Source organism: Corythoichthys intestinalis, chromosome 12 (genome assembly GCF_030265065.1).
Source record: "Corythoichthys intestinalis isolate RoL2023-P3 chromosome 12, ASM3026506v1, whole genome shotgun sequence".
NCBI classification, from domain to species: domain Eukaryota; kingdom Metazoa; phylum Chordata; class Actinopteri; order Syngnathiformes; family Syngnathidae; genus Corythoichthys; species Corythoichthys intestinalis.
Window position 1 is genome coordinate 43372162 of NC_080406.1, and position 27668 is coordinate 43399829.

At 39.4% G+C, this 27668-nt stretch overlaps 1 protein-coding gene and 1 non-coding gene across 3 annotated transcripts in view; both read right to left on the bottom strand.

Annotated features, from left to right (window-relative positions):
- Positions 1-4329, bottom strand: part of LOC130926911 (neuronal membrane glycoprotein M6-b) — a 73031-nt gene extending 68702 nt beyond the window's left edge. For both annotated transcript variants that reach the window (XM_057852231.1, XM_057852233.1), the window contains exon 1: positions 4187-4329. In XM_057852231.1, the coding sequence (XP_057708214.1) occupies positions 4187-4190 (4 nt within the window). In that variant the 5' untranslated portion in view covers positions 4191-4329. The remainder of the gene's footprint in view (positions 1-4186) is intronic.
- A 22468-nt stretch (positions 4330-26797) lies between these two features.
- On the bottom strand, positions 26798-26869 carry trnad-guc (transfer RNA aspartic acid (anticodon GUC)). Its single transcript has one exon. It is a non-coding gene; the product is annotated as a tRNA-Asp (tRNA).
- Positions 26870-27668: the final 799 nt, after the last annotated feature.

A 27668-nucleotide genomic window follows, 5' to 3' on the forward strand; every position in this document is an offset into this window, starting at 1 on the left:
TGGTTGGATGTCGAAGGCCGTTATTGGCAGCCAGTGAGCTTATGTAGAGACTATTCTAATGGAACATTTTGGTAGCAACCCCCCCCCCTCCCAAAAAAAAACACAGTGACACCTCTTTAAAACTACATTACCGTATATTAGGGGTGTAATGGTATGCAAAAATCTCGGTTCGGTACATACCTCGGTTTTGAGGTCACGGTTCGGTTCATTTTCGGTACAGTAAGAAAACAAAATGCAAAATATAAATGTGCTAGTTGTTTATTACACACTTTTGTGCTTTCAACAATAGGAGCATTAGCCTATGCAAAGCTAGAATTCTGCTCAAAAATAGAAAATACAATATTTTGATATGTAGATATTTTGAAAAACAAAATAAAATAAATAACTTTGGCTAATACTTTTTCTTTAAAAAAAATATCTGATGTGCAAAATTGAAGATTCAACAGTTGCAACACTGAACAGTTTCAAGTTTCTCATATTAACTTTATGACCACAGGCTCGAAAAGTAAGGGTTATTAGGGCTGTCAAAGGATTAAAATTTTTAATTGAGTTAATCACAGCTTAAAAAATAATTAATCGTAATTAATCGCAATTCAAACCATCTCTAAAATATGCCATATTTTTTTGTAAATTATTTTTGGAATGGAAAGATAAGACACAAAACGGATATATACATTCAACATACTGTACATAAGTACTGTATTTGTTGATTACAACAATAAATCCACAAGATGGCATTAACATTAACATTCTTTCTGTTGAAGACATTTTCTTTTTCTCTGCAAAAACAAACATACAACAGAGCCTTACAAAAGTAACAAAAACAGTATTATTTATAATGTGTGAAAAGTGTGTGTAGTGTACACATAAATGTGGCCCTCTTCGCTACTCATCCTCTAGCAAGTCGCTGAGGCAAACCAAATTATTTACATTTTCTGAGAGTTGTTCTATCTATATTCTTTTTTAATTTGAATTCCCCACCCAGAGGGCCAACCTAATTTTCTTCCATGTTTACATTTAACCGTTACACAGGCTGCTCACTGCACTTAGTTCTGAGTAGTGCGACGGCCCTGGCCGTTTAATTGTTATCTTTTTTGAGACTGTCAGTCAGCTGATCGTCGCGTCCGGCAGCTGGCTGCCTCCCCTCCCAACGTGACTTACTCTGATTGACGCCGGACGGGCAGACGACGTCGCCGCCGCTGATAGGCCACCCGAGGAAGGGTGCCAACTTCAAAAACTAGCCGCTGTCTGTCATGTCTCCATCGTGCAGCGCTTTGTTTACATTTGCGGCAATAACGACACTTGCTTTACGGCAGCTAAGCCGATACAAGGTAGGTTGAGCTCGCATCCCCGCGTGTGTGTTGTATTGTGCCTGAGTCTTGTTAACCAAATAAAGGCAGCGTTAACAAAAGCCATCTGACCGCTCGTCATTTTACAGTCAACACTCTGAGAGTTCACAACTTCGCATTTGACAGCATACATGCCGCGTACCTCCTCTCCTCGGCAGCTGTTTGCTCGCCATTCATTCACCTGTGCATTTGATCGCTATTTTGTTACACTTCCGCTTTTTTGGTGAGGTCTTTTGTGTTCATTCGTTATTGGATCGTTTTTGTTCACCAATGTAAATAAGAGCACCGCAGCAGTAGAGGTAAACTGGCGTTTTCGTTCAACCCGTTTTGTTTAGTGTAGAAGCCAGGGTAGTGGCTGTCTTATTTCCTTTTTACGATCAGGGTTTACTTAGCGGGTGAGGTTTAAGTGTAGTTGCATTTTGTTTGTTGTTTTCACCTGGGCTTACGCTCAAGTCAGCTTCTTCCGCATTTTGTATATTTTGTTCATTGCGAGTTCGACTTGTGTGAATAAATTTGTGTCCACTTGCAACTTGTGTGCACGGCTCGTTTTATGTTACGCCCTTAGCGACCCGTCCGTGGGACGTAACAGTGGGATTATGGGATGCATGAGCGGGCATTCCGCGCTTGTGGTAAATGCGTCAAATATTTTAACGTGATTAATTCAAAAAATTAAACGTGATTAATTCAAAAAATTAATTACCCCCCGCTACACGCTAAATTTGAGAGCACTTTACATTACATCAGAAACTCGTTCGGTACGCCTCCGTTCTAAAACGTGGACCACGTACCGAAACGGTTCAATACAAATACATGTACCGTTACATCCTTACCCTATATATATATCCATTCTTGGTTGGACCATATCGATAACCTTTTGGGCTACAAAGTACAGCAATATATCACCTATTTGATATATAGTCACATCCCTACTTTCATTGGGCAAGCATGTTTTTCTTACAGTAGTAATCATACAAAATATTCAGATTCATTTAGCAAAGAAAAATTAAAAAGGAAATCGTAGTACTACTGCCAAGTTTTGTCCTGATCTTTAAAAAATGCTCATAAGCTACATCGGAGGCAAGCCTGTATGATTGGACCACCATTGCAATTATGACTTGACTCGAAATTGACTTGTTAACTTACTCAGCTTTAATATCATTGTATTTTAATGAACAGAAAATCACTAATAGAACCTGAACAGGTCACCAATCAATTATGAGGCACATTAGACAACCAACAATCAGTCCTACTCACTATGAACCCAACTTGCATGTTTTTGAGGAAGCCAGCGTACATGTGTAACCAAATGGTGGGAACATGTGACCACACAAGGAAATGCCCCAAAGGCCAGCGGGTGAAAACTGAGTTGGATGAAAGCTGGGAACAACGTTTTCATGTTTCAACTCCGAGAAAGCCAGCCCTACATGAATCGTTTGAAGGAAACCACAAAAAGATGCTGTGAGGAAGAAGACGAAGAAAGAGGAGGAGGAGAGGGGTGCGTGGGGATTCCGTTCAAAGGCCGTGTTGCTGTGAGACTCCGGGGCCATTCAGTGAACTTGGGTGTTGGTGAACGGAGGCGCCGCACAAAGGAGCGCCTCCAAATTAGGAGCACAAAGACGCCTCTGTGGGAGCCTCCCAGCGAATTAATGAGCACCGATACATATTCTCACAAACAGCTCATAAGCATGGGGGGGGTCACGGGATTGCATTCTCGCAGCCATTTTGTGCTCTTCGCAATCTTGAGCCAGGAAAGTTTGTGGGCTACCTTGAAAACTGCACACACCTGACGAGTTTTACACAGCGCTCATTTATACATTCAGATCATCAGTTCCTATATTTGTTAAAATCAAGGATTAGCTACAGCATCAGTGCATACCTAGTGTGCCATATTTAAAGGGTATGAGAAGTTGACTGCGATTGGCTGCGAATGGATGGGGGAATGATCACCCTAAAAGCAGCACAAAATGTCTCTTTTGTTTGCACCCGCTGAGCCTTTCTGCTTTCCAACTACAAACTAAAAAGTTTAAATTTTGTGCTTGACATTGTTTTTTGTTTGATCTGTACAGAACTCTTGATTTATAACGGTAACAGATGGTCTGTGGAACTGATTTCCAATCATTTCCATGGGAATGGTTGCGTGGAAATCAAACAACGGAATTTCATTGTAGAAGATTTTGAGGTAAATATTTGTTTTTTTTGTTTTTTTAGCAGGGTTACACAACAGCAACTCCTCAAATAATTTCCACTAAAATCTGCAAAACTGTTGAGCCTTGGGCTAAATATGATTCTTTCCATTGGGTGTTTTTGCAACTACAGGATATTTTCTCACTATTCAATATTTTCATTTAACTTTTTTTCCCCAATGACTTAATCATAAATATTAAATGCATTCCGTTGACATGTCACAGCAATTTTTATATTCTGGGACAAGGCCAATCTATGGCTCACTTGTATGAACTAATTGGCTGCCAATGACGGTGGTTCGCGTCCAATCCATTTTAACTGGGACCCAATCAAAATGGATTGGACGTCTATCGACGTCAGTGGCACTGAAACATGAACATTCACTGCCAGTGAGTTAACAAGTGAGCAAGAGTGCAAGAGAAATCAGTGAGTGAGCACACATGCAGCTCAACCCTGCAGCACTTAATCTCTCTAATCGCTTTCTTCGACTCAAATCCCACAGTGGACGCGATGTATATTCTACAACACAGTGCTACTTCTTTTTTGACACTTAAGCAGAACTTTGAACCGACTGTTAAACCCGCGGAAAAGTTTGCAGAATCAAACCAGCCCGCTGTTCCTAGCGTTTTGGTGATAAATAAAAGTGCACTCACCCATGTTTAAAGGTGTTCCCTGTGAGTCCGAGGTTGTAAGAGTCGGATGCAAGTCGTCGAGTGTTTTGGGTGCACCGCCGCAACGAGGGAGTCCCGAGATGCGCACTAAACTAGACGTTCGCAAAATGCAAACACTGGAGACTGCCCCGGCGTATGACGTCATTGCAAAGCGTGGGTGGGGCTAAGAGAGGTGGCCGATATTATAATTCTTTATGCTAAGTTTTTGTTATTCACAAACAAAAGTTCACCGAGAAACCTCCTATAATTGCATTTTTCAGTCAGAAATAGATTATAACGTTTTTACATTTATTTGTGTGTTTAATGTATTTATTAAAATTTAACAGCATTGGAAGAGAGACATGTTTTTCCCTTTTTCCCCCCAAATTAAAAAAAAAGGAAAAACAAACAAACAAAAAATCCTAACCTAATATGTATATTTTAATAAATTAGGCTCGAGCGTTTACGTCACAGCAGCACGGGATCATGCGAGATTTGCGACAACGCAGCCATTTCGGAAGCACGTCTGCATCACGGGACATTTAAATTTAACGGCAAATACAATTCAACTACGAGTGCCAAAGATGGAAAAAAGTAAGGAAAACTTGCCAGTTCGATACAGAGACAAACTTGTTACCACGGCGAAGGACAGATATGTGAGCAATTTTAAGGATGTGAACAATGTTGACCCTTACGAGCAAGCCGAACACAAATGGAATAAAGATGTCGACAAGCTTCCACCACTACGCGAAACTGACATCATGCTGTATTTAGTGTTTGGTGTAAGTTACTACACTCATCAGCAATTCCGAAACTACAAATCGCTACAAAGCTACGAACAGTTTTGCTGCGGATGGGTGCAGGATCTGCACATTATGACCATCTTTCTAGCAAAGGTAGGCAATGTGTGTTTACATTAGTCTGTGACCACGGATGTACAAATGTTTTGTTGCAGAAAATGTCGCCTGTGTACAAATTCTTTGCCACTCTCTCACGTCAAAATATTACAGCTTTTTCATTTAGCAACGACAGAAATTATGTCTTATGAAGACAATGCACATGTATGCATGCTAGTTGTTTAGCTGTAGCTATAGCTAACAACAGGCCGACTTAGGGCATAAAGTTACCGAAATTTGCGTAAACAAACGAAATTAACTTACCGGAGTGGAAGTGCATAGAGCAAACTCTGTGTGTAACTGGAGAATCAAACGTTATGCCCTTCCTTCTGATCGAGGCCACCCATGCCATTCTTCGACGTTTGGTAAGTTCAGATATGACCTTTCCCTCGCCTTTTCTCCATGTAGGGATCCGGAAGAAACTCAATGGTGTTCCGTCGAGCTGTACATTCTCCTGTCTATTCGATCGGTTGTTGCAATTCTTTACCGCACAATAATTTCCAACCATTTTTAAAGAGCGACCTGTGTTGAAATGCCTCACTGTTTATGTTTACCGCTTCCATAATGGTGATAGCTGCGGAAACCTCGCGAGTGCCACGTCATACGCTCGAGCCTAATTGGGTTTAAACACTGCAAACAGGGGCATTGCCAGGGGGGGCAGGGGTGGGCGGTGCCCACCCACGGACACGCTCTGCCCACCCAATTGAAAACTGGATGTAGTACTAACGGCAGTGTGGGCACCGCGTTTGGTATCCCATTCATATAGTACTGATGAGTTCTAACTTTTAACTTTTGCGTTGTTACCTCCTCTTTCACCTTTAAAAAAAAATTTTTTTAATAAAAAAAATAAAAAGGAAAATGAATGAATGAATGTTGGTTTTGTTCCTAGGGGGCGCTATACACATTTACGCATATTTTGATTTTTTATTTATTTTTTTTGACATTTGATAAAAGTTTTCACCAGTGTTCACCTGACTGTTGAGTTTGGTGAGTTTTGAAGCACTCTGAGGGGGTCAAAGTAGGGCTCAAAGCGTCGGTGGGACAAAGAATGACTGCTAGGGGGCGCTACATAGTGTATTTGGAATTTGTCTTCACATGGTATCAAAGATTGCACCTGTCTTGACCTGCCTGCCGATTTTGGAGCATTTTGAAGCATTCTAAGGGGGTCAAATTGAGCTCAAAGGGGCTGAGGAACAAAGAATAACTATAATAATAATAATAACACTGAGGAACCACAATAGGTTACCTAAAAAAAAAAACATTGTCAACTGCATGTCCATACAGTTCAGTTATGGATGTGTTCTAAGTCAAATAAAATAAAATCAACTTTTATTTGTTTAAACCAAATCACAACAACCGTTATCTCAAGGAGAAAACAAAACATGTTTTAAGGTGCAGTAGCCCTACGCTGGATTTCGACCTACTTGAGCATTGTAGCTTTTTATTTATTTATTTATTTATTTATTTTATTTTATTTTTTTTTGGTAAGACTAATGACCACCCACTCCTGGCATCCTGGTAACAATATAGGGCGGAAAACATAGACAACTGAAAAAGCAGTTTCTGCTCATGCACTCCTCTTTAAAATAAACTGCTGTATTTTAAGGCAAAAGAACTGTTGTGTTTTATAGAACAATATTTCTATATGCTGCCATAGAAGATTCATGGTGCATGAAGCCCCCAAACTATTTTTAATTTGTCCGTTTTACCCTGAAAACTCCGTTTACGGACATCGCGCAACCGCTTTTGTTTCAACCCACTCAGAAAAAGAAGGTGAGTAATTATACTTATTATTCGAAATATCTATCATTTTTAGCTTAGAATCATTAATTGATGTGTAATATTTAAAAAAAAAAAAACACTTAAAAAATTTATTCACTCGCATATTTTAAACTTTTAAACAAATTACGTCACAATGAAAAAAATGGTGTCTGTAAATAAGTCACGGATATCTACCTCATAACTATCGCTTAATTGTATTTTTTTTTGTTACTGTCGCATTTTCCCCGTTATTTGTGATGATAAATTATTGATCCCAAAAAAAAAAAACGTTTAAAAGGGTACATATATTTAAAACTAAATCTCAACCACTCCTTGATGTCTGTGATTTCTGCATCGCGACTCTTAGCCATTTTTTCATGCTGTCCTCATATGTTGTGATGATGGCAGTTGGATGCGGCATTTCCAAATGGTCTTTTTTTTATGGATTTTAATGAGTAATGCCATTCCACCTCTACGGTCTTTTTTTAGGTTAGAGAAAGTGTAAAACAGAAGTCGCGAGCAGAAATGCAGAAGTAAAGCGGAAGTACCTCGGAAACGTGTCTATTAAAGAAAACAATGGTTTGTACTAGGAGTGTGTTAACTCTTGGCTTATGCCAAGAATCAAGATATCATTTTAAAAAGGTGTCAATGTTTAAAAAAACAAAAACAAAAAAAAAACCATAAGGAACCAAGAAGGTATTACCAAAATCTTCCACCATAATTGTGTCTCAATTAATCTCTATGGCTGACATTAAAGGCGCTCGACGCCCAATCCATTATCATATCATATCATATCATATCATATCATATCATATCATATCATATCATATCATATCATATCATATCATATCATATCATATCATATCATATCATATCATATCATATATCTTAACATTAGTACATAAATAAATATATAAAACACTGTACAGTGTACTGTATTTATTCGTTTTTTATAGTTTTTTTTCTATTAAACAATCTTTTTCCCCAATGATTTAGAAACATTCAGGCAAATACGCAGCACTGATGCATAGCAGCTGGGTGTTGTAAGACTCCGAAAGAATTGATAAGCCTGCATGCATTCCTGAAGGATACGAAAATTAGGAAACTTTGGACCTCCCGGGTAAAACTGATTCACTGACAAAGCACATTTTAATGATTCCGTGATCGATAATCAACAAAATACATGTACACATCTGAAGTAGGTATGAGTAGAGATGTACACGATTAATCAAGTCTTACACATTTTAAGTGACGTATTGTAAGTAGCATCCGCTTGGCTTGAGCTGACTAGGCTGGTGCATACTTCCACATTCATTCATTATCTTATGGTATTTGCAAGAAGAGGCTTTTCTGATGTCAGACTAGGTACTAGTAGAGATTTACACATACATTTTGTTTATGAGCAATCGCAGTTTTCAGATACACATGCATTTTGGTTATGAGCAATCGCAGTTTTCAGACACTAAGCAACATGGGTTTCTTTTTATCCAATGTATACATTGAACAGGTCCAGTGCTTTATAAGCCTGGTGGTTACCCAGGCTTATTTATTTGTTAAAATTGTATTTCAAGACTGTTACTTCTTATAGGAATCTATGTTTAAGTATTGTTAACCAATATGATCAAATGTGAGCTGATCTTTCTCAAAATCACACAGATGAAAAAACAGTGAGGGCTTTAACTATAACCACCCAAATATATATTGGTTTTCATATTTTTATGAGGATAGTATGCAAACATTGACAGAAGGTGGAAAAATATATAAGTGAACCTTTAAATTTAATATTTTGTGCCCCCCCCCCCCTTTGGAAGCAATAACTTCAATCAGATACTTCCTGTACCTGCAGATCAGTCTGGCACATCGATCAGGACTAATCTTGGCCAATTCTTCTCCGCAAAACTGCTGTAGCTCAGTCAGATTGGTGGGACGTCGGGCATGAATCGCTGTCTTTAGGTCACTTTTGGCCACTCCAGAACGTATATTTAGTTCTTCTGAAACCATTCTGAAGTTGATTTACTTCTGTGTTTTGGATCATTGTCTTGTTGCAGCATCCATCCTCTTTTTAGCTTCAACTGTCTGACAGACGGCCTCTGGTTTTTCCTGCAAAACTTTTGAATTCCATTAATGATTGCAAGTTGTCCAGGCCCTGAGGCAGCAAAACAGCCCCAAATCATGATGCTCCCTCCACCATGCTTCACGTTGGGGATGAGGTGTTGATGTTGGTGAGCTGTTCCATTTTTCCTCCACACATGACATTGTGTGTTACTCCCAAACAATTCAACTTTGATTTCATCAGTCCAAAAAATATTTTGCCAAAACTTCTGTGGAGTGTCCAAGTGCCTTTTTACAAACATTAAACGAGCAGCAATGTTTTTTGTAATGACAGCAGTGGCTTCCTCCATGGAGTCCTCCCATGATCGCCATTCTTGGCCATAGTTTTACATATACTAGTAGTTGATGTGTCCAGAGAGATATTGGACTGTGCCAGTGATTTCTGTAAGTCTTTAGCAGACGCCCTAGGGTTCTTTTTTACTACTCTGAATATTCTGCACTGATCTCTTGGCGTCATCTTTGGTGGACGACCACTCCTTGGAACAGAAGCAACAGTGCCAAAGTCTCTCCATTTGTAGACAACTTCTCTGACTGCTGATTGATGAATATCCAGACTTTTAGAGATGGTTTTGTATCCTTTCCCATCTTTATACAAATCAACAATTCTTGATCGCAGGTCTTCGGCCTCTTTTGACCGAGCCATTATGCACTTCAGACAATACTTCTCATCAAAACATTTCTTACCAGGTGTGTGTTTTATAGTGGGCAGGGCAGCTTTAAACCGCTCATCAGTGATTGGGCACATGCCTGACTTCAAATGTTTGGTAAACATTGGTTTTGATTCCTCTTTAAGTCTCCTTAGGCAGAGAGTTCATTCCTTATTTTTCCCACTTCTGTCAGTGTTTGCATGCTATCCTCAATAAAATATGAAAACCTATAAATGTTTCGGTGGTTTTAGATAAAACAGAGACTGTGTTTTCATCTGTGTGATTTTGACAAAGATCATATCACATTTGATGGTGATTTTATGCGGAAATTTGAGAAATTCCAAAAGGTTCTGATACTTTTTCATTCCACTGCAAGTCCAAAATTCCTATCAAATTAACATTTTTATTTATTTATTTTTTTTTTTTTCCCAAAATATGGTAGGCCGCCTGTGGGCTTCTTTGCCACCAGGCTTTACAAGTTTTTTTTGTGGGAAAATACATGTTTTTTTTCCCTGAAGCCTCTGGTTAAAATTTCTATTTGATTCTAACATTTTTTTACTTTACATCTTTTTTTTTATTACAGTCTTTTATTTTGTAAAGATCATGTAACCATGTTGATTACATCTGTATGTGATTGTCCATTTTTTTTGTCAACTGTTTTCAGATGTTTGTATCCATGTAAATTAAAAAAAAAAAAAAAAAGAAAGAAAGAAAGAAAGAAAGAAAGAAAGAAAGAAAGAAAGAAAGAAAGAAAGGAAAAAAACAACAGTGGTGGCCCGATGAAATACAGAAAGTTTTCTTTAAGAGGACTTTACTTCACTAGCTGCCATTGAAAGCCATGGACGTCAAATCCATTTTTACTGGTGGCAAACATCGATGGGTGTTGGACGTCAGTGGCCGTTAATCACCACTACTACTGTCAAAGGCATTGTTCATTTCATAGAAACAACAAAATATGCAATCTGGCTGACAGGATGGACAATGAAAGGGTGGACATTTTGGCTAATGCTAGCATTTTTAGCCCACACTGCACTTTCACTTGTTTAAATGGTTCACTTAGCAGTTTCGAATTGCTGAAAATATTAAAACCAACTGGTAATTCATTATCTAAGAGTAGAAAATCTTCAACTACAAGCGTCATATGATGAAAATAAAACATAAGTGTAAATATTAGGCCTGTCAAACGATTAAAATTTTTAATCGAGTTAATTACAGCTTAGAAATTAATTAATCATAATTAATCGCAATTCAAACCATCAATAAAATATGCCATATTTTTCTGTAAATTATTGTTGAAATGGAAAGATAAGACACAAGACGTATATATACATTCAACATACGGTACATAAGTACTGTATTTGTTTATTATAACAATAAATCAACAAGATGGCATGCACATTAACATTCTGTTAAAGCGATCCATGGATAGAAAGACTTGTAGTTCTTAAAAGATAAATGTTGGTACAAGTTATAGAAATTTTATATTAAAACTCTTAATGTTTTCGTTTTAATAAAATGTGTGAAATTTTAAATCAAAAAATAAAGTAGTAGCTCGCCATTATTGATCTCAATAAATACACAATGCAACAGAGGGTGACAAAACACCAAAAAACACAAGTAACAAGTGGACATTACACTGTGCTGTCATTTTAATCTGAGCGGGGCATGTGCGTTAAATTCATCAAATATTTTAATGTGATTATTTTAAAAATTCATTACCGCCCGTTAACGCGATAATTTTGACAGCCCTAGTAAATATTCACTCAGCAACTATCCAATGTTTCAGCCTTCATTGGAGAAAGAGAAATATAAGGTTTCCCTCTTAAAAACAGTAAAAACGAAAAAGTACACTGTAAAATTGCTTAAATATCCATCAAAAGTGTCCTAGAGTGACCTTGTTCTAAGTGCATTTTCCACTGGTATTGACGCCAAGAATATTTGTCATGTTGGACATGGACTCTGAGCAGACTAAACGATTGTGTGTTGTTTGCTTCACTCAAACCAGTCACCATCCGGTTACCATGGAGGTCCCGGCGGTCCAGGGGCTGATCCGGCCTTTTCACTCTGGGCCAAATGGGCGATGCTCCATGGGATGTTTCATGGCGACATGGCAAGCAACACTTGAACCAAGCGGAAAAAAAACAACAACAACAAAAAATTCAGATCCAATGAGCGCTATAGAAAATGGATAACAGTTATGGCTCAGCAAATGGACCAAAAACAATAACTTGTTTGATTACAAACCACAGTGAAAGTGGCAGACTGAGCGGGATCCAAACCAATTATTTATGGCCTTGTAAAGTAGCTCACAATGTGTTTTTCGTCTTTAAACAAACAAAAAATGTTTAGGGGTTTAAAACAATTCAAAACATTTCAAAATTGTTGTTTCTAATTTGGTAAAATCACTATCATTCCTCAATGTCATACAATTGAATCTTGATACATCCCCATAAGTGCACAAACTCTGATGCTACATTGAAATAGAGGACAGACAATTAGTTAAAAGGCAATGAGCCACAGATTAATCAAGATTCATTTCAATTTCCACTGACACTGAAACATGATCATTCACATAACAACCCTGCGACGCATATTTGCAGTGCGCTCACACTCCCAGTGGGCATTTTTTGGGAGGGGTCACATTTGGACGAGTCATCACAAAAACAAAAGAGCAAGTATGCGCGGCCAGCGCACAAGTGGGTCACCACCACTCTTGTTAGTCACCGCATGAGCGGAGTGAGCAATGTTTTCCACTGTAAAAACGCAGTAGGCGAGCAGCCGGGAAAGCCGAGACAGAAAATACACGTTTTATTGTGACACGAAGCTGAACGTGTCGAGTTCAGACTTCTTATCACTACTTCTTGTTGTTTAAGATCCTGATGGCCTGATGGCGTGACCTTACTTCCAATGACCACATATAGTAAAGGAACAGGGGACCACAGCAGTAGTGGCATTGTATTATGCTGCCATCTAGTGGTTTGTTGCAGTATTAATGGAACTGAAATATGTTTTTTTTTAAAATTGTTGAAACTTGACTCAGCTCCTTGTTTTCCAATGATTGTGTGGATATACATAATTCGCACATAAGAAATTTCCAAATATCAAGGCACACAAGATTTAAGCCAGTTTAACAGTTTAAAAAGGGATTCTATTGAAATTTGACTAAAACATCCACATATATTTTCAATGGCCCTATTCATTTCCAATGCTTCCATTCATTTTCAATCGCATAAAAACTTTTCCGTTCACTCGTTATGGTTTTCATTTCTGTGTCCCCACATGATTATAGTCCCTGAAAATCCCTGAGTAAACCCATTCATCAAATCAATGAATGGATGTGCCAGAATTTTCTCCAGTTAAATGTGGAAAAGACAGAAGTGATCATTTTTGGGCCAAAAAAGGAAAGGTCAATGATAAGCAGGCACCTTAGCACAATGTCACTTACAGCTACAAGTCAAGTCAGAATTCTTGGTGTAATTATTGACTCAAACCTAAAATTTGATAGCCATCTTAAGTCCGTCACTAAATCTGCTGATTACCACCTAAAAAATATAGTCAGAATTAAGGGGCTTCTGACTCAACAAGACATGGAAAAACTTATGCAGGCATTCATTTTCAGCAGATTGGACTATTGCAACAGTATATTTACAGGTCTTGATAAAAAATCAGTCAGGAAGCTGCAGCTAGTACAGAATGCTGCAGCCAGAGTCCTCACAAATACAAGGAAACTGGACCACATTACACCGATTTTGAAATCGTTACACTGGCTTCCAGTGAGTCAAAGGATAGACTATAAAATACTACTGCTCATCCACAAAACACTTAATTTTATTTCCTATTTCGATTGTCTCTGTTTTTACGTTGTATTGATTTAATGTGATTTTTATGATCTTCATGTGATGTAAAGCACTTGGAAGTTTGAATTGCCTTGTGTTGAATTGTGCTATATAAATAAATTTGCCTCGCCTTGCCTTCAACTCGGACCTGCTTTTTGACAGTTGACCCATTTGTTGAATCCTCAAAATGCTGTCCTACAGACACTGCCCTCAGACTACGCGAACAAGAAGCTGCCTTCCGGCTTCCTTGTTATTATAGTGGACAGTATCTCTGCTTGTCACATGGAAGACTGGGACTCGATTCCCTGACAGGGAGTTTGCGCTTGCTATTCTTCTAACAGGCCACCCTTATTGAAGTTGAGCCAGCTGTTTAATTCTCAAAATTCGATCCTACATACACTTTCCTTAGACTATGCGAACAGGTCTTGTCCATCATCTTTTCTTGTTAGAAGATGTTGACAGTATCTTTGGTTTACATGCGGAAGACTGGGGTTTGATTTTCTGATGGGGAGCTTGCTTTAGCTTTTTGACAGCTGTTTAATTCTCAAAATGCGATCAAACAGACACTATCCTGTGACTACGCTAGCGGATCAAGCCCCTCTGCCTTCCTCGTTATTATAGTGGACTGTATGTGACTGTATGTACGTGCCTGTCACGTGGAAGACCTCGGTTCGATTCTACGACAGGGAGATTCTTCTAACATTGCTCCCCCTTGAAGTTGACCCAGCTGTTTAATCCTCAAAATCTCATCCTACAAACACTAACCTCAGACTACGTGATCTAGAAGCTGTCTTCAGGCTTCCTCGTTAGTATGGTGGACAGTATCTCCGCTTCTCACGCGGAAGACTGGGGTTAGATTCCCTGACGGGGAGTTTGCTTCTGCCAGTCATTTGATCCTACAGACACTTTCCTCAGACTATGCGATCAGCTCTTGCCCATCATCCTTCCATGGCAGAATAGTGGACAGTACCTCCATCTATCACGCAGATGACCGGGGACTTTGCTTTAGCTTTTGAAAGCAGTTGAATTCTCAAAATGCGATCCTATAGAAACTATCCTCAGAGTTTGTGATTGGGTCAATTCGCTCAATCTTCCCAGTTAGTATAGTGGACAGTATATCCGCCTTTCACGTGGAAGACCAGAGTTCAATTCCCTGACGGGGAGTTTGCTTTAGCTTTTTGACGGCTGTTGAATCCTCAAAATGTGATCCTGCAGACACTAAGCTCAGACTATACAATCGGGTGACTGCTGTCAGCCTTCGTTGTCAGTGTAGTGGATAGCATCTCCGCCTGTCAAGTGGACGACTGGGGCTTGATTTCCAGACGGGGAGATTCAACTGACATTGCAACCTGAATTAAGTTGACCCAGCTTTTGAATCCTCAAACTTTGATCCCTCAGACTACATCAGGTCTTAGCCGTCATCCTTTCTTTTTTTAGAATAGTGGACAGTATCTCAGCCTGTCATGCGGCAGACCAGGATTCGATTCCGACGGGAAGATCCTTCCAATGTTCCTCCCTTATTGAAGTTGACCCAGCTGTTGAATACTCAAAATCTCATCCTACAGACACTAACCTCAGATTACACGATCAGGTCTTGTCCATCATCCTTCCATGGTAGAATAGTGGACAGTACCTTCATCTATCACGCAGAATACTGGGGTTCGATTCCCTGGCCGGGACTTTGCTTTAGCTATAGAACCTGTCCTCACAATTTGCGATCGGTTCACAGCACTCAGCCTTCCTTGTTAGTGTAGTGGACAGTATCTCCGCCTGTCACGCGGAAAACCGGGGTTCGATTCCCTGACGGGGAGTTTGCTTTAGCTTTTTCACAGCTGTTGAATCCTCAAAATGCAATCCTGCAGACACTATGCTCAGACTATACGATTGGGTGACTCCTGTCAGCCTTCCTTGTCAGTATAGTGGATAGTATCTCCGCCTGTCAAGCGGAAGACTGGGGCTTGATTCCCTGACAGGGAGATTCAACTAATTTTGCAACCTGAACAAAGTTGACGCAGCTTTTGAATCCTCAAACTTCGATCCCTCTGACTACATCAGGTCTTAGCCGTCATCCTTCCTTTTTAGAATAGTGGACAGTATCTCCGCCTGTCACGCAGAAGACCAGGATTCGATTCCCTGATGGGGAGTTTGCTTTCGCTTTTTGACAGCTGTTGAATCCTCAAAATGCGATCCTACAGAAACTTTCCTCAGACTATGCGATCGGGTCACTGCGCTCAGCATTCTTAGTTAGTATAGTGGACAGTATCTCCACCTGTCAAGTGGAAAACCAGGGTTCCATTCTCTGATGGGAAGATTTAACTAATCTTGCACCCTTAAAAAAGTTGATCCAGCTTTTGAATCCTCAAACTTCGATCCCTCAGACTACATCAGGTTTTGGCCATTATCCTTCCTTGTTAGAATAGTGGACAGTATCTCAGCCTGTCATGCGGCAGACCAGGATTTAATTCCCTGATGGGGAGATCCTTCTGATGTTCCTCCCTGAAGTTGACGCAGCTGTTGAATCTTCAAAATTCAATCCTACAGACACTGTACTCAGACTACACGATCAGGTCTTGTCTGTCATCCTTCCATAGTGGACAGAACCTCCATCTATCATGTGGAAGACCGGGGTTTGGTTTCCTGATGGGGAGTTTGGTTTAGCTTTTTGATGGCTGTTGAATCCTCAAAAATGCGATCCTATAGAAACTGTCCTCAGACTACGCGATCAGGTCACTATCTTCAGCCTTCCTTGTTACTATACCGTTACATACCGGACAGTATCTGCGCCTGTCATGCGGAAGACCGGGGTTTGATTCCCTGACGAGGAGGTTCTTCTAACGTTCCACCCTTAGTGAAGTGACCCAGCTGTTGAATCCTCAAAATTCAATTCTCCAGACATTATCCTCAGACTACATGATCAGGTCTGGGCCATCATCCTTCCTTGTTAGTCTAGTGGACAGTATCTTCACCTGTGATGTGGAAGACCTTTGTTTGATTCCCTACTGGCGGGTTTGCTTTAGCTTATTGACAGCTGCTGAAGCCTCCAAAGGTTATCCTACAGACACTGTCCTCACACTACGCGATCAGGTCACTTTCGTCAGGCTTCCCGGCTTGTATAGTGGAAAGTATCTGGTGTGCGGAAGACCAGGGTTCGATTCCCTGATGGGGAGTATGCTTTAGCTTATGGACAGCTCTTGAATCCTCAAAATGCTGTCCTACAGATACTGTCCTCAGACTATGTGATCAGGTCGCTTTTGTCCGGCTTCCTCGTTAGTATAGTGGACAGTATCTCCGCCTGTCACAGATGGATGAACAGTGACTTTAATCACAACAATAAATTTAATATGAGGGGATAGCATGTAATGATCTTTTCGGTCCTTCCCAATTAAAATGAATTGAACGTCTATCCACATCGATCTTTATAAGAGGGAAAGCGTGGTGACCTAATGGTTAGTATGCTTACATCTTACAAATTCTGGTCTTCTTGCATGGATTTTGTGTTTTTTAGTGCATTAAAGACTTCATCCATAGGTTTTAATGTGAGTTGCTTGTCTATGTTCCCTGCAATTAGCTGGCGACCAGTCCAGTCCAGGGTGTATCCAGTGGCTGAGGGTGCAGCACCCTCTGGTGTTGGGTAGAAAAAAATAGTGTGTTTTGGTAGATTCTTTGTTTGTTTTATTTATTTATTTTTTTAAAATAAATAAATAAATAAGTAAATTAATTAAACATATTGAAACAATAAAGTATATACCTTTAGAGAATAAATACATATGTTGAAAACATTTTTTTTTGTTATTAACATGGTCACCACCTGACCCCTTGTTTGCTACTGGGTCACGTTGAATAAGGCGGTATTGGAAAAATTAACTGCTGACAGAGGAGGCGTTAACATGACGCAAAAACAAATTATCCAATATTTTCCAATACAAAAACTCCAACACACTCTTTAGGTGAACAAGAACACTATCTTTGTAGTAGCCTTGTAGTAGTATGTAAACTATCCAACATGTGTTTGTACTGCCATTGTGCACACCTTGTATGGACAAAACACCCGAGCATGACTAACAAAATAAGATCCTCAGCACCCCTTTGGGTGTATCTCATAATCAACTGGGATTACTTCTAGTTTACACTTAACCCAAACCATTTTCGGCCTGTTGAAATCACGTCATATATTGACAGCGACTGCGATTCGCATGATACATTCTGTATTTGACTTAAATGTAGTATTATGGATTCCATATTTGATGGTTATCTTTAATAAAAGTCAGAGACGCAGCAAGAAGTGATATTTTCCCCAAAGTATGACTTTCATTACTTGTAATTTTCATTGTATTTTTGAGACTCAAGTGGGAATGGCAACACAGACATGCACGTCAACATAAATCAACATTTTCAATTAACAAGCGGCACTGAGATGGTTTTTTTCCCCGCTGCGTGGAAGTAAATTTCTCCAGAGGACTCCTGTTATGTTCCCTGACAGATTAAAGGAGTAGTGCGCTTGAGTTTACCTGAGGGAAATTATCAAGTCATTGGCTGACAGGCGACTCATGTTGTTTGAATGGTATCGCCCGCCAGCAGATGCCGGCTTCTCAGAGTTGAAAAAGATGCAGCCCGGTCGGTGTGCGATGCATCGCGGTGCTTTTTCAACTTTGGAGATAAAAAGCCATCTGTGCATGTGGCTGATTGTGGGGTGGTGAAAAGCCTGCTGGCATTTGATTGTTTGAAATCAAACTCAAATTTGAATGCTGGGATTTTTCTAGAAACAGATATTAGGATGTCTTATCGACATCTCAAAAAACTTTTATTTTGAAAGAAGCATGCCGTCATATCGTAAGGCGGGTAAAAATATTGTAAATATTTTCAACTCAAATGACATTAACTGAATGGCTTATGGATGAACTTCGTCGGTTGTCTGCGAAAGTTGTCAACAAGCTTATTGCGTCATGATAAGAAGCACTAGTTTAATACACATTTTTTAAAAACATCAATCTTGTTAATATCAGGTATTTTTGTTAATCATTTTTAGGGCACTCATTAGATGCCATTGACGAAGCTAGATGTCCAACCCATTTTGACTGAGGTAGGGGGAATGAACAAATTCATTCACCCCTACCCCACTGATAGATGAGTTATCACCAGTGGTGGAATGTAACAAAGTAAAAGTACTTCCTTAGTGTACTTAAGTACATTTTTGTGTATCTGTACTTTACCTGAGTACAAATATGAAGTGGTACTTTTTAATTTTACCTCACTACATTTTATAACACGTATCTCTACTTTTTACTCCACTACTTTTCAAATTGTCGCCTGTGTTACGCGTTACTTTTTTTGTTGTTTTCTTTTTTTTCTCATTGTGAATTGATTGTTTCATTTTCATGCCTTTTCACGCAATCGATAAGCCCCGTGGGACTGTACCGTAATGGTGCAACACGACAGGCAGCAACACGAGAACAAGCAAGATTAGGCAGTTGAACAAGATACTGACCAATGAAAAACAAAAACAACAGAGTGAGCAGCGCACCTTCAGATGGGTGCTGCACACTCTTGTACAGCAGGTGGCGGTATGCACCTTATAGTTGCTTGCAATCTGCCGTTAAACTAAGTTTTGGAGTTTTTGAGCTTGTTAAGCTTTTGTTTACTGTGGAGTCAATTTATTGCCTGTTTATTTTCCATTCTGCACAGTTTAAAATAAAAAAAAAACTGACTGATCAGTCAATTAATTTTCTGATTCTTTGAATACTGACTTAGATCGCTGTATGTATATATGTGTGTAAATTAAAAAAACAAACAAAACATATATACATATACACAGACATCATAATTTACTTGACGAGTCACTTGAGGTATTCTCCGCGCAAAGCCCGCCCGTAGGGTGAGTCAGCATCATTTATTAGAAGTAGGTGGGAATGACTATCACTATCATATCATGACTATCACATATGCTGTGTTTGGAATCACCATAGAGGAATTACCTTCAAAAAGTACAAAATGTAGAACGCATACTAACAACAAGGATTGTCTCAGTAGTGATTTGATCGAGGATTCAAGGTAATTATTATATTTTTCTTACAATGCATGCATTTTGAAACGTGAAAAAAAATCAATGGGAGCCATTGGCGTCATTCTTCGACAAATTTATGTAAAATAACTGCCCGGCTTTTGCTTGTAACCAAGAATCGAGACTGTTTTACGTCCATATCTACAAAGAATTCAGTTATTAATTTTGAATGGAAAACACCATTGTGGCAGACCCCTTATTATAACAACGCTAACGGACTCGCTTTATTCTTTGACAGATTTAAGTTAAAGTGAACTCAAACTGCCCGTTTGTTTTGCTTTTAACCAAGAATTGAGACTGTTTTATGTCCATATCTGTAAAGAGTTTAGTGATTTTAGGATTTATTCACAAGAATTTTGAACTGAAAACGCCATTGTGGCAGACCCCTTATCATAACAACGCTAACGGACTAGCTTAATTCTTCGACAGATTTAAGTTAAAGTGAACTCAAACTGCCCGTTTGTTTTTCTTTTAATAAAGAATCGAGACTGTTTTACGCCCATATGTATAAAGACTTCAGGGATTTAAGCATTCACAAGAACGTAAAAAACGTTCGACGTAAAAAACTCATTCCTATGGGCTTGTGGTAAGGCAGCGCCAGAGTGAACTTAAAGACGAGCCGCACGTTCGCCGTTTTTACGTGAAATAAATGCTTCCTTTCATTTCATTTCATTTGCTTTTAGCCAAGAATCGAGAATGTTTTACATCCATATCTATAAAGAATTCTGGGATTTAAGCATTTATTCACAAGAAATTCAACGTAAAAACCTCAATGTTTTGCTACGGCGGCCATGAAGGATTTTGTATTTCTAGATTTTATTGTAGACATTTCTGTGTCCGTATTTAAAAACAATCAGCTTTTACGTGTTTTGTTTTATGTAATATTTCAATCTAATAACTTTCAGTAAAACACCATGGTCCTACACCAACCGCTACGCCGACGGCAACAAGCAGATCTTCTACTTTGACCCCGTGCACCTTTGGAAGAACATCTACAGCAGCTTCTTCAACAACGGCTGTATGGTGCTGCCGCAGGTGTCCTGGGGCTGAGGTCAGTGGCCAGAATTATTCACTTTATAAAAAAGATTAATCAAAACACCTATCTTTCATTTTTCATAAAAACAAACATGTTTTTAGGAGCCTGACAGGATGAGGACGGCCCGATTCTCGAGCCGGAAGGTGCTGGCCAGGTGGGTGAACTAAAAGTGTCAAGGCCGGCTACAAGTTGATCCAGAAGGTGCTGGCGCCCTCTTCTATTAAGAAGCAGAGCGTTGGGCTCATCTTGGCGGTGGTCCCCTACATGGTCGCCGGGCTGAGGCTCCTCGCCATGACCACAAACAAGGAGGAACACAGGGACACGGCTAACATTCTGGAGATGTTCCAAAGGATGATCTCTGTGATGAATGTGCATGGGCCGGGGCAGGAAATGCGCTGGAATGATAACTACCGATGTGTGCTGCGGCCAAGAGCAGGAGGTGATAGGGGCGGCCTATCAGGGGTACAGGTGCCAGGAGAGGCACAGGCTGGTCAACACCATTTCGCCGCACATCAGCAGGTCCCTCTTCAACTGTTTTGGTGCGAACTTCTCCAAGGATGTGGCTTCCGAAGCGATGACGTACAAGGCCTTAGAGTGGCAGACCGGCAGAAAGGAAATGGCGAGGAACAGACTTGTGCAAGTCGAGGAAGATGACTGGAAAACACAGCAATAGTCTAATATTCATTTGCATGCATATTCTATGTTCAATACTTTCTCACCTACATTATTCAAAGCATTGACTTTCAAACTGCTGCTCATTCACTTCGATTATTTGTACTGCCTGAACATACGACTATCTCATACGCATTTTATATTTGTTTATTTTAGGGCTGTCAAAATTATCGCGTTAACGGGCGTTAATTTTGTTTTTTTAAATTAATCACGCTAAAATATTTGACGCAATTAACGCAGATGTCCCGCTCAGACAGATTTAAATGACAGTACACTGAAACGCTCACTTGTTGTTATGGAGTTTTGCCGCCCTCTGCTGGCGCTTGGGTGAATGACCATCTCGCATATTGCCTCAAATAGATTACATCATATGAGGACGTTTATGGACATTAAGAGTGAAGAGAATGCCACCGGCCGCTTGGGGGCAGCGCCATTCCATACTCATGTTATTTCTTCTAAACTTGGGAGAATTAGTAGTTGTGAGACGTTTATGCTTCACAATGCAATGCAAATTGCTATTTGTACTCCACACATATTTCGGTAAGTTTTCTTTCTTTTAGTGGCATTTATGTGTCTCTTGTTGTATTTTGGGTAAGATATGTACAAATATATGTTATACAATAGAGGCGAGTGGACACAGGCATTCTTTGGACCGCGCCGTTTATTGGCAACTCCTTCACAACAAACATACAGTGGGGAGAACAAGTATTTGATACACTGCCAGTGGGTTTTCCCATTGGCTCCCCACTGTAAGTATCGTTTAGTGAAAGCACAACAAAAATAATATTCCTATTTCTCCCCAAAAAAATAATGTTCACAAAAAGAAAAGCACTTCAGTCTATAGTAATGAGGCCCTATTCTGACACACAGTTAAACAACAATGAAAAATGAACTGCCATTCCATATCAAAATAGCTATGCAAAATACACGTAAAACTTGTGACTTTGGTCACTCTATTTTTTAGAGGTGTGCAAAATTTCCGATTCTTAGATTATTCGCGATTCGGCCGTGGAAGATTCAAGAACGATTCACAAACATCCAAATTCCGATTATTGAAATATGCCAAGTAAAGCAGAAGTACGACACTCTCAGCGCGCCGCGCGGTCTTCGGTACGCAATTAGGGACCTGAGCGAGAGTAGCTAAACATCATGCTTCTCATTACCCGGCCCCTCGGGTAATGCCAATGCTCAACTCACGGCTCTAGCTCAACTCATGCCACGAGATAAAAAAAAAACAAAACAACAACATACCTGACTGCTGCCGAAAAGCTGCTACAAGCCACATTATGTTACGGTAGATATCATTTATATAGGACTAGATGCATTATAGCTTCGGTATCGTTACCAGCACATCTACAAAAAACTAGATGCGGGCGTTAGTAACGGCCGCCATCTTAAAGCAGTACACTTCCCTGCAAGGCTGTTGTTGCGAACCTTCCAAGCGAACCTAATTAACTTTTTATCTAAAATACTCCTAAATCGGTAAAAGATTGACTTGAATCTATCTTTAAAATAGTTTTAAAACTTTTACATGTTGAAAGTAGACAAAAGAGAAATTATGGAATAACAGGAGCAATTTTAACAACTTTAACGGTTGATTCACAACATTAAATTAATTGAAAGTAGTTTAAAGCTGCTGATATAGAATGGGGACTGGAGTTTTTTATGTACTGTTATTTTTGTATATTTGTTTACTGCTATATGTTAACTTGATACTGAAATAGTAGTTTGGTTTAGCCTGAGAGGATTTTTGAACAATTTTGGAACTAATGTACAAAACAAATTTAAAAAAAAAAAAAAAAAAAAAAAAAGGAGTGGGGTGCATCAATAATCGTTTTATAATCGAATTGGAGCCTCTGAATCGTAATCGTAATCGAATCGTTAGGTGCCCAAAGATTCCCAGCTCTACTATTTTTATTATTGTTATTTTTATTCCTCTTATTATTATATTAACTCTACTTTTGATTGAAAATTTTACAAATTTTATTAAAACGAAAACATGAAGAGGGGTTTTAATATAAAATTACTACAACTTGTAACTATAACATTTATCGTTTAAGAACTACACGTCTTTCTATCCTTGGATCACTTTAACAGAAAGAATGTTAATGCCATTTGTGGATTTATTGTTACAATAAACAAATACAGTACTTATGTACAGTATGTTGTATTTATATATCCGTCGTGTGTCTTATCGTTCCATTCCAACAATAATTTACAGAAAAATATGGCATATTTTAGAGATGGTTTGAATTGCGATTAATTGCGATTAATTACGATTAATTAATTTTTAAGCTGTAATTAACTCGATTAAAAATTTTAATCGTTTGACAGCCCTAGTTTATTTAGATTTTATACTTGCAAGTCACTTTTGAGATTTTCATTTACAATGCACAGTAAAGGGAAATGCTCCACAATTTCACTGTACACAATAAAGGGTGATTCTATTCGATTGTATTATATTGTATAATAAGTTGTGATTGTGGATACAATTTATTAATAATATATAATAAATTATGATTGTGTATACAATTTATTAATAATCGCTTTATATATGTATTCTTTATAGTTTATTCTGCATGTTTTCCTCAAATATTATGTTTCTGATGTGAAAATTAAGTTATTTATTATCTTGAAAACTTGCAGTAAATAAATAAATAAATAATTAAGTTGCTATTTTGGGCAAAAACCTATGATATATGTTTAATATTGCTATTGATCCTGAAAATATAGGTGATTATCCCTGCATTTGGTGATTTTTGTGCCTCTAGTGTAAAATCTGAGAATTTTTTTTTTAGCCATTTTAAGTTTTGTTATACTTATATAAAAAACAATAATCAGGATTTTATAAGGGAACGACTTTGAATTTTTTTATGTTTTTGGTCCCTGTATGACCGGTGTCAGAGTTTGGTCCGTGTAGCCGGTTGTAAATCGTTTCCAGTGAGAGTTGGACTCCACCAAGGCTGCCCTATGTCACCGTTTCTGTTCATTACCTTTATGGAGAGAATATTTTTCCTGGTGTTTCGGCATGTGTGAAAGGGACTTATGTGCGTTACAGTTTTACAAATTGTCAAAGTGAAGGACTTAGAAAGCTTCAAAATCCACAGTTGCCTTGTTTGCTGTCTGTCAAGCTGAATAACTTCACGTTTAGTGAGGACAGAACTTGTCAAAAAAATAAAAATAAGAAATAAAATAAGAAGCGCCTTATAGTGCGGAAAATACGGTACATTGTATATCACTAATATTCTTACTACTTGACAATGTCAATCAAAACTTTCTTATCCTTGACAAACCAAAATTCTTAATACTTTTCTTACTGTGAAGGGCGGCATACAATAAAAGCACATTGAAAAGTTTGAATAACTAAATCTAATTTCAAACTGAAATTTACCTTTAAATAGTTACCTGCTTCAATCCTCACGCAAGAGTAAATTGGTTTTGATGACTCCCCGACGACACCGCGTCCCCACTGTGTCTATACACAGTCGATACTAATTAGAGACATTCTCGAATTTTATTCATTTAAACGTTTGCTGACCTTCCATCATAAAAAACAAAACTTGTTAATCGCTAAAGTCATTCATGAAGACTATGCTTCTGAGAATGAATGAGATGAAAGCATTTAACCCCCTTTTTTTTAAACACGAGTGCCTTATTGGCCACTCTTGAACCCAAATTCTTTTCCTATTACCGCTTCTCCTCTGTAGCTGCTCCACCTCATGGGAAATTGCCCTGCTACACTATATTATGAACATAATGGCTGATTGTCTTACTGCTAGCCTTGTAATGGTGCCATTCATTACTACCTGCAATTGTTTAAGCAATGGCCCGATGACGCTTTCATGGGCTCATTTGGGATCAGCCACAATGGACCATTTTAGCCTAAATTTCTCCCTCTGCATCCTGTTATGGTTTTGTAGGATATTACCGGCTGTGTGATGTATCATTAAATAGTGCTGTATTTGGCTGTGTGTTATTAAATAGTGCTGGGATACACTCAGTGTGCTGTTTTTCTCCCTCCAAAGGCTTCATTAGAAAGACATCAACCAGGGAGCGCTTCATCACACACATTGATCCACAAATTATAGATCCAAGTAGTCAGCTGGGATATAATACAGTCAGCTTGGAATGGACATTTAAATCTTGTTAGCTTTTTGTTCCAATGTGGATGTGAATGGTCATGTGTCACTGCCATTGACAGCAATAGACGTCCAATCCATTTTGACTGGGAGGCGTGAATGAACAAAAACGGTTTTGACGTCTATCGCCGTCAATAACACCCAAGGAGTTAAAGCGAAACGTTCTTATAGTGTCCCTAGTGTCAATCATTCCCGCCGGCTGTCACGCCATAATGCCGCTTCTCCCCAGTGCCGTTATCACCACGGAACCATTTTTAGCAAGCCGTGGGGCAGTAAACACAGTTGCCATGGAAACACGGCCCAGACACACATTGATAAGCGGATTGGAGCAGCCGTATTTCTCCGATGACTAATGAAAGCTGAAAAAGCTGTGAGGGCTTTCGGCTGGACGGCGCAATTAAAGGCCGCTAATAGGAATCGGTTTGATTTTTCATTATGAGGAGCTGATGACAAACGGCTCTTATCTGCTTCTTTGGCAAAATGGGTAACAATTTTCCAAAAAGACGTATTGATCTGCTTCATGGTTGTTTGTCACATCAATGCAGGGCAGGGACACAAACACAATGGTCAGTTTTTACTAATCATACCTTAGTGTAACAACATGTGCATGCCATTTCAGTCAGGTTTGCTAGCTTTTTTATGACCAAGACGATTTAGTACAGAGAAATGCAACAAGCCAGTTACCCCTCGGTGGCCTTCGGGGCCTCCACAGGAAGCACTCAACATGTCTGACATCCCAAAACAAGGGCACAGCTTGGCGACCACGCCACACGGTGAAGCACATGTATGTAAAAGTACTGTGGTGAACAATAGTACCCATACTAACAAAATAACAGAACCACTGCTTTGTAATGATTTCAATGTCAGCCATTTTATCATATTGGATCACATTTTGAGGATTCAACAGCTGTCAAAGACCTAAAGCAAACTCCCCGCCAAGAGAATCAAATCGCGGCATTCCACATGACAGGAGGAGATATTGTCCACTATACTAACAAGGAACAATGACAAAACTGACCTGATCGTGTAGTGTGAGGACAGTTTCTATAGGATCGCATTTTGAGGATTCCACAGCTGTGAAAAACCTAAAGCTCTCCATTAGGGAATCAAAGCCCGGTCTTCCGAGTGACAGGCGGAGAAACTTTCCACTCTTCTAAAAAGGAAGGCTGACAAAAGCAACCTGATCGCACAGCTTGAGGACAGTTTCTATAGGATCGCATTTTGAGGATAGAACAGTGAGGTCAACTTTAATTAGGGTAGAAAGTTAGAAGAATCTCCTTGTCGGGGAATCAAACCCCAATCTTCCATGTGACAGGCGAAAAAACGGTCCACTACACAAACGAGGAAGGACAAAGATGTACACCTGATCGCCTGATCTGAGGACAGTTTCTATATGATCGCATTTTGAGTATACAACAGTTAGGTCAACGTTTCTTAGGGTGTAAAGTTAGAAGAACCTCCTCGTCAGGGAATCGAACCCCGGTCTTCCGCGTGACAGGCGGAGATACTGTCCACTATACTAACGAGGAAAGCTGCACAGAGAAATCTGATCGCATAGCCTGAGGAGAATTTCTCTAGGATCGCATTTTGAGGCTTCAATAGCTGTCAAAAAGCTAAAGTAAACTCTCCATCAGGGAATCGCAGCCTCGTCATCCACATGAGAGGCGGAGATACTGTCCACTATACTAACGAGGAAACCTGAAGACAGTCACGTGATCGCTTCATCTAAGGACAGTTTCTATATGAACGCATTCTGAGGATACAACAGTTAGATCAGTTTCTTAGGGTATAAAGTTAGAAGAAGCTCCTTGTCAGGGAATCGAACCACGGTGCTCCGCATGATAGGCAGAGATATTGTCCACTATACTAATTAGGACAGATGATGATGATGTACGCCGGAAGCCTCATCTGAGGACAGTTTCTATATGATCGCATTTTGAGGATGAAACAGTTAGGTCAACGTTTTTAGGGTATAAAGGCAAAATAACCTCCTCGTCAGGGAATCGAACCCCGGTCTTCCGCATGACAGGCGGAGATACTGCCCACTATACTAACGAAGAAATCTGTACAGAATCTGATTGCGTACACTGAGGAGAGTTTCTCTAGGATCGCATTTTGAGGATTCAATCGCGGTCAAAAAGCTAAAGTCAACTCCCCGTCAGGAAATCGTAGCCTCGTCATCCACGTGACAGGCGGAGATACTGTCCACTATACTAACGAAGATGGCTGAAGAAAGTCACCTGATCGCTTCATCTGAGGACAGTTTCTTTATGATCGCATTCTGAGGATTCAACAGTTGTCAAATAGCTAAAGCAAACTCCCCGTCAG